Source organism: Mus caroli, chromosome 1 (assembly GCF_900094665.2).
Source record: "Mus caroli chromosome 1, CAROLI_EIJ_v1.1, whole genome shotgun sequence".
In the NCBI taxonomy this organism is placed as follows: Eukaryota; Metazoa; Chordata; class Mammalia; order Rodentia; family Muridae; genus Mus; species Mus caroli.
Window position 1 is genome coordinate 961698 of NC_034570.1, and position 8834 is coordinate 970531.

Consider the following 8834-nt stretch of genomic DNA (forward strand, 5'->3'; position numbering starts at 1 on the left):
GGAACGACAGGGCCAAGAAGTGGGAGTGGGTGGGTGGGGGAGTGGATGGGGAGTGTATGGGGGACTTTTGGGATAGCATTGGAAATGTAAATGAAATAAATACCCAATTAAAAAAACATGTTGACAATTGTTAAAATAATTATGGGAAATAAGTAAACATTGATAGATATTTGTAATGAAATAAAATTTTATTTAGTATTAATCATAGTAACATGGAATTATAATGAGCACACTGATTCCTGTTTTCTTCCTTCCATTTTTAGTCTGAAATAGGAAGTTTAATTTTCTTTATCAATAATGGAATTTTACTAAAAGGTGTGGGTTACATGAATACATTGATTGTCCTTTCAGGATCCTCCACTCATGTTAGTTCTCATCTTAACTGTGATGGTTATGCTCGGCCCAGGGAGTGCCACTATTAGAAGATGGAGTCTTATTGGAGTAGGTATGTGGGGGTGGGCTTTAAGACATTCAGCTTAGTTGCCTGCAAGCTTATATTCTGCTAGTAGCCTTCAGATGAAGATATAGAACTCTCAGCTCTACCTGCACCATGCCTGCCTGGATGCTGCCATGCTCCTGCTAAATCTCTGAACCTGTAAGCCCCATTTAAATGTTGCCCTTTATAAGACTTGCTTTAGTCATGGTATCTGTTCACAGCAGAAAAACCCTAAGACAACAACACTTGATCTCTCCTCAAACAACATGGCACTAATCCCCTTACCATGTGATTTTTATACTACAAATTGGTACCTTTGCATAAGTATAGAACTACTGATGTCTTTCTAGGATCAAACATCAGACTTGGGCTGATTGGCAGAGTGATGTCAGGTGAGACAGTCTAACTTGCTGAGGGAAGACAAAGGTGAGTAAGCAATACCTATGGAGGACATGTGATGTTTGGAAGGAATATAAATAGAACACAAGGGACTGTAAGAGGGATTTTCTTATAGAGCAACCTGTGCAATGCTTCTATGTCTCACATCTTTACTGATCTTCACTTTGCTTAGAGAGGTACTCCTAAGAACTCCTAGTGTCCCTGTTGGCCCTGGTCTCTCCTGCTGACTTGTACTGATTCAGGAGAGGCCTATCTGTCTCTGCTAAGTTGTAGCACCACTGCTGATTCATATTTGCTATCCCGACTCTACCAAACTGGGCTACTGGTATATTCATGAAGTATTTGCTAGTGGGTTGAGCTGCTGCTGCTGATCACTGAATTGCACTGCTGATTTTCTGGCAATGTAGATGGAATCTGCTTCAAAGAATTTCTATGCAGGTCCATTTACCCTATATCCTTCCTTTTCCTCTAGCTCTGGTAAGTGGTGGGCTAGAAGGGAAGTTAAAACGTTTAAGAACCATTATTAAAAGATTTTGAAAAAAAATAAAGCAACATCTCACCTCTCTGTGATATAGGAAGCAGAAAGCTGGGGCCAAAAATACACAACATTCAAGGCTCACCCTGTGGGTCTATTCTGCCCAGCTGTAAATGTGGGATTACTTGACTGCAACTCCCTGTACTGCTGGACTTTAGGGAATCACCAAAATACTGCTCAGAGGGTGAGAAGACATAGTCTAAGATAGGGGAAGCCAAAGTTGGAATTTCTTTACTCCCGAACATATAGTTGCTGCTAGAGTGCCACACAGAAGAGTCAGGAATGGAGGATGGCAATTGAAGGACACGGACAGACTGTTCGGGGCCCATAGGCTGAGGAAAGTTACTAGCCTGGGACCAGAGGAAATGGGGAGCTCCAGCTTAGCTCACTGGTGATTGTCCTGGCTTAACTCATCGTTGAAGGGGTAAAGGTAGCAGTGGTTGTCTGGAAACACAGAGCTGCCTTCTACCAGGAAATTTACGCTGTGGCTTTCTAGGTGAAGACCTTTTCTGTGCTCTCCATGGTGGTTTCGATGAAAGAAATGGTCCATGCTCATCTATACCATTTATTCAATGTTCATCATGGAAAATGGATGCATGCTAACTTCTCAGGGTGAACCAAAGATTAAGTATCTTTTGCAGGGAGGAATGTCTGGGAAGGGAAGGTTATTAGCTAAACCATCAAGTCCTCTACATACCTCAACAGCATGGAGAACTCTGTCCTGGAGCTACATGACCATAGGTTGTGTTTCCTTATCTGGGAAGTGCATGTGTTTCAGGTCAAGAATCTCATAGGGAGCAGGAAGGAGCCTACCATCTCAGATGGGTGGGTACCTAGGTACCAGAGTCTCAGATCCACTGTACTTTACCAAGTTTATGGCATGGTCCATTTCCCCACCCTACCCCACCAGTGATCTACTTCCTCTAGGTATGCTTCCACGTACTAAATGTTTCATAACTTCCAAAAATAACACTACTAGGTTGAACAAAGTGTTTCAACATGGGAGACTGCAGAGAACATTTCATATCCACAGTGTCACAACCCTACCCTGGTCACTTCAGTATACTTAATGCAACTTCAGATCTTACATAACCTTAGAAGTGCTAACTTTGTTCAAAAATCCAAAGTTTCTTCTGAGACTCAAGGTACTGACTTAATTGTTAGCCTCTAAGAACTGTTTAAAAATTCAAAAATCAAAACAAGTTATATGCTTTCAGTATACGATGTCACTGACTAAATGAAGAGGATAGATACCTTGAGAAAGGGCTGGAGCAAAGCAAGATGGAAAGCCAGCAAAAGTGAACAACAAGCCTATCTACTAAGCCACCATCCAGAGTTCATGGCAGCATCTTCAGAGCTTGCATTCATTTGGGAAGCTCCAACCTTACAACCTTGTTAATCAGAACATGTTACTTCTCTGTGTCAGCTCTACTCAGTGCCTTCCTTGCCACTTGGCACTTTGCAGTTAGTCCATGTTCCCAGGATCTTCAATATCCTTAGTCCACCACTGAAACTTGGGCATCAAATTAATAGCTTCATGCAAAGCCTACACAGAAGCTCCCTGCAGAAAATTTAATTTTGCTATAGCCTACATCTTCATTAGCTTTTGCTAGAACACTGGTAAAAGCTCCATGATATCAAAATATTAAATTCTTCATATCTCCACAACCAGGACTGCACAGATGATACTAAGCCGTCTACAGGTTTGGATTATAGAAGGACTAGTTGGACTATAACAGTAATGGCTTCTCAATGTCATGTAAACTGAGGAGAATATTTTCCTTGATGGCTATCTAATCAGTGTTCTATTGCTGGAGTAAAAAACACACGACAAGGGCAACTCTTATAAAAGAAAGCATTTACCTGGGGTCTTGCTTGAAGCTTCACAGGCTTAGTCCATTATCATGTCAGGGAGCATGGGAGCACACAGGTAGGTACGGGAGCAAGTGCTGAGTGCTTTACTTGTTGATCCACAGGCAGGCAGGTAGAGAAAGAGCCTGGTGTGGGCTTTTAAAACCCCAAAGCTTAACCCTAGTGACATGCCTCTTCCAACAAGCCCACACTTCCTAACCTTTCACAAACAGTTCTCCAACTAAAGTCCAAGCATGCAAACACATGAACCTATGGGGCTATTCTCATTCAAACCACCACAGTGGTCTTATTATATATGAATGCAAAGGTTTTGACTTCCAGAGTATTATCTTTCCAGGGATTCTCCTTTATAAATAAATTCACAGTTTTTTTTATACCTTGGAGACAACAATGAGTAAAGAACAGGCATAAAGTCACCTTTGCTGTTTCCTAGTACAAAGTATCCTATTTATCTATCACAACTACTTTCAATTTCTCTTTACCCACCTTGTCCAAGCCTGTCCTGTATGTAACTTTAAAAGTCACCAGCATCTCTCCTTACCAAAATGTATATTTTACAATGTTTTGCTCTTCATTTTGGTATATTTTTCATTATAAACCTGGATACATGGTGTAAACAAAAACCATGCTAAGTCTGAGTTCTTGGTTATCTTGAAATATCCTAAACAAAGCAACTGCACCATAAATTCATCCTAATTGAAATGTTCAGGTTATGGACAGAATAACCAGACTAATTGCCATAATATCCTATGAATAACCTTAGTCTAATTTCTAAGAGAATCTCTATTCACTACCTTGAAATTTCATGAGGCTGGCCTTCCATTCTGACCTTTTGTACTGCCCCCAGAATGGTGTATTATCCTCTAATTGCATTATATAGCTCCTTTACTCCACAGCTAAAAAGTTTGCTATAGTCTTCCCTCAAACCAGTTCTGAAATCTTATGAATAAAATGGTCAGGCTTATCACCTTGATGACCATTCTCCAAGCTATCAATTTTTGAGTTAGCTACTGTCCTAGTTTTCTTTACTATTTCTGTGATAAACACAATGGGTATATGTGACTTGGGAAGGAAAGGATTAATTTCAGCTCATAACTTCAAGGTCATAATCTGTCACTGAAGGAAATGAGTGTGGCAGGAACTCAAGACAGGGACTTGCAGCAGACACTGTGGAAGAACAGTGCTTACTGGCTCTTTATCAGGCTCTAGTTCATCTATCTTCCTTATACAGTCTAAGTTCAGTCTCATAAGGTTTGTACTGTGGTGGACTGGAACCTCTATATCAATTAGTAATCAAGAAATGCCCCCATAGACATGTCCTCAGTCCAATCTGATGGAGGCAGTTCTTCCATCAATTTTGCTTCTTCCCAGGTTTCCCTCTTCCCTCTTCAGTTTGTGTTAAGTTGACAAGCTGAAGCTTACTATGACAATTATTTTCTGTCTCTCTAACAAAACCATCTCACAAAGTAACTTAAAAGAGGATGGATTTATTTTGACCCAGAACTTGAGATAGTACAGTTCACCGCGGTGAAAAAGGCATAGGGGACTTCACAGCAGCAGGAGGATATAGTTGAGATTTCTTGTAAATCAGTTGACCAAGAAGTAGTGAGTTTGGATCAGAGACAGGGCTGGGTTTTAACACTCAGTGCCTGACTCATTGTGAGCCACTTCCTTCAGCAGAGACCATATCACCTATAGGTTCCACAACTCCAAAATGCACTTTCAGCTAGAGGCCAAGTCTTCAAACAAATGAGCCTGCAGAAGATGTTTCACATTCAAATCATAGTAATCATTGACAAAATGCTTTCAACATTACAGCCATAATTATGGTTTCCTGTTTAGAACTATTACTCTTCATTATTCATATATGCTCTCTAAGTTTTATAAGTAAGGTACACATTTTCTATTTTGAATTGCCAGATCTAGCCTTATTATTTAAAAATTTGTAATTTGTCACACACATATTAAATCCCATCAAAGTTAAAAATAAAGGTTCCCAGAACATTGATGAAATTTAGCCCAAAGTATATACATGCAAAATATTTCTTATAAAATCATAAAAAAATATAACCTGAAGTACAATATTTAATATTAGTAAATTCAAATGTTAGTCTTAATTAAGATTTTGTCTTTCAGTGGAAACTTCAATGAATATAATCTTAAGGAATTTACTAATATCAGAAGTAACCTTGCTTAGTTGCAAGGTCTTTAAGATATAGAGATTTATTAACCTATTATACATATTAATAATTGGAATTTATCCATCTCATCAAGATGCACATTAAAATATAAGCATATTATTAACATGATTTCAGGTTGATATGAAGAGGATTTGATAGAAAAAACTAATCAAAAAGGACTTACATAGAAAAATTTAAGCCACTATAAAAGCACAATTAATAAAAATAATCACTCAGAGTGGGTAGGATGGCAGAATAGAAGCTTCTTAGACATATTCTATAAATGAAACTAGTCAGGGTAATGAAAGCCAGCCATTTTCAAAGAGACAAATAGAAAGCATAGAAAAACACAAAAGAGGTAACAAGATAGTTAACTAGAAATAAAAATTTAATATAAGGAAGTAGAAAATAGTCCCCAGGTCCAGATTAAAGTCCCCATGGGGGTTTAAGAGAATGAAGGAAGACAGGATCCCTGACACCAAACTGGCATTACTGACAACAAGATAACCCCACAAGTATCACAAGAGTATCACCGATCTTATTGAGTAGGGAAATTTGATATAATTTTCCTCAACATGGCATCAGGATTTTAAATAAACTATGTCACTACTGATATACTGGAGTGCTGAATCTGGAGTTAGAAAACCTAGGAAAGAGATCAGGAGTCATCACCAATAGAATACAAGAGAAAGAAAAGAGAATCTTGGGTGCAGAAGATACCATAGAAAACATTGACACAACAATCAAAGAAAATGCAAAATTCAAAAAGAATCTAACCCAAAACAACCTGGAAATCCAAAACACAATGAGAAGAACAAAGGATAATAAGTATAAAAGAGAGTGCAGATTCCCAAATTAAAGGGCCAATAAATATCTTCAACAAAAGTATAGAAGAAAACTTCCCTGACCTAAAGAATGAGATTCCCATGAACATATAAGAAGCCTACAGAACTCCAAACAGATTGGACCAGAAAAGAAACTCTTTCCATCACATAATAGCCAAAACATCAAATACACAAAACAAAGAAAGAATATTAAAAGCAGTTAGGGGAAAATATCATATAAAGGCAGACCTATCAGAATTACACCAGACTTCTCACCAGAGAATATGAAAGCTAGAAGATCCTGAACAGATGTCATACAGATCCTAAGAGAACACAAATGCCAGCCTAGGTTACTAAACCAAGCAAAATTCTCAATTACCATAGATGGAGAAACCAAGATATTCCATTAGAAAACAAATTTACACAGTATCTCTCCACAAATCCAGGCCCACAAAGGATAATAGATGGAAAACTCTAACACAAGGAGGGAAACTACACCCTAGAAAAAGCAAGAAAGTAATCTTTCAGAAAACCCAAAAGAAGATAGCAAGACAAGCATAATTTCACCTCCAACAATAAAAATAACAGGAAACAGCAGTCACTATTACTTCATATCTCCTAACATCAATGATTCAATTCCCCAATAGAAAGACATAAACTAACAGACTGGAGACTCCAGAGAACCAAATAACACTATCAAAAAATGAGGAAAAGAACTAAACAGAGAATTCTCAACTAAGGAAATACAAATGGCCTAGAAGCACCTAAAGCAATGTTCAACATCCTTAGTCCTCAGGAAAATGCAAATCAAAACAACCCTGAGATTCCACCTTACACCAATCAGAATGGCTAAGATTTAAAATTCTAATGACAGCAGATGCTGGCAAGGACATGGAGAAAGAGAAACACTCCTCCATTGCTGGTGGAATTGCAAGCTGGTACAACCATTGTAGAAATCAGTCTGGCGATTCCTCAAAAAATTTGACAGAGTACTACCAGAGGATCCAGCAGAACCACTCCTGGGCATATACCTAGAAGATGCTCCAACATGTAATGAGGACACGTGCTCTATTGCATTCATAGCAGCCATATTTATAATAGCCAGAAACTGGAAAGAACCCAGATGTCCCTCAACAGAGGAATGGATACAGAAAATATGATACATTTTTCTCAATGGAATACTACTCAGATATTAAAAACAACGAATTCATGAAATTCACGGGCAAATGGATGAATCTAGAAAATATCCTCCTAAGTGAGGTAACTCAGTCACAAAAGAACACACATTATGCACTCACTGGTAAGTGGGTATAAGGAAAACAGTGTGGAATATCCACGATACAACGCATTGAACCATATGAAGTTCAAGAATAAGGAAGACCAAAGAGTGGATGCTTCAGTCCTACTTAGAAGGGGGAATAATATAATCAAGGTAAGTAGAGGGTAGGGGGGCTTGGGAGGAAGAAAGGAGGGAGAAGGGAAAAGAGGGGAAGAATGAGGTATGGCAGGAGATATTCAGAGGGTCAGGAAATAGAACAGAGATGTGTAGCAATGGGGAGGAAGAACTAGGAGTAGCAACTAGAAAGTCACAGATGCCAGGAAAGCAAGAGCCTCTCAGGACTCCACGGGGATGACATTAGCTGAAATACCCCACATAGGGGAGGGACACCTGTTGAGATCATATCCAGAGGTTAGACATGGTCCCCCAGATGAAGGGTGTGGCCACCCACCCATCTCCAAAATGTTAACTAAGAATTGCTCCAGTCTAAAGGAAATACAGGGACAAACCGTGGAACAGAGGCTGAAGGAAAGTTCATCCAGAGCCTGCCCCACCTGGGGATCCATCCCACATTCCGACACCAAACCCAGACACTATTGCTGATGCCAAGAAATGCTTGCTGACAGGAGCCTGATACAGCTGTCTCCTGAGAGGCTCTGCCAGATCCTGACCAATACAGATGAGGATGTTCACAGTTACTCATTGTAATGAGCACAGGGACCCCAGTAGAGAAGTTAGGTATAGAACTGACGGAGTTGAAGGGGTCTTGTCTGGCATCAATGGGAGGGGTGCCCTTGGTCCTGTGAAGGCTTGATGCCACAGGGTAGAGGAATACTAGGGTGATGAGGAGAGAGTGGGTAGGTAGGTGGGGGAGCACCCTCATAGAAGCAGGTTAGGAAGGGATAGGAATGGGAATTTGCAGCGGAGAAATGGGAAAGGCAATAGCATTTGAAATGTAAACAAATAAAATATCTGCTTAAAAAAATAAGAAACGATCATATCATTTAATGAAAGGGACAGATTCAGAAAGACAAATACTGTTTGTTTTCTCTCATATAAGAATCTACATTTAAGCTGGACGTGGTGGTGCATGCCTTTAATCCCAGCACTCAGGAGGCAGAGGCAGGCGGATTTCTGAGTTTGAGGTCAGCCTGGTCTACAAAGTGAGTTCCAGGACATCCAGGGCTATACAGAGAAACCCTATCTCGAAAAACAAAACAAAACAAAAAACAAACAAACAAAAAACCAAAATGGAAGAAAGAGAGAGAGAGAGAGAGAGAGAGAGAGAGAGAGAGAGAGAGAGAAGGGA

General features: G+C 39.6%; 1 protein-coding gene across 1 annotated transcript in view; it reads right to left on the reverse strand.

Moving 5' to 3' along the window:
- Positions 1 to 4746: 4746 nt before the first annotated feature.
- LOC110310329 (oxygen-regulated protein 1) overlaps positions 4747 to 8834 on the reverse strand; it is a 268949-nt gene continuing 264861 nt past the window's right edge. The window contains exon 25 of the mRNA XM_029485010.1: positions 4747 to 4997. Coding sequence (XP_029340870.1) covers positions 4984 to 4997 — 14 coding nt within the window. The 3' untranslated portion in view covers positions 4747 to 4983. The remainder of the gene's footprint in view (positions 4998 to 8834) is intronic.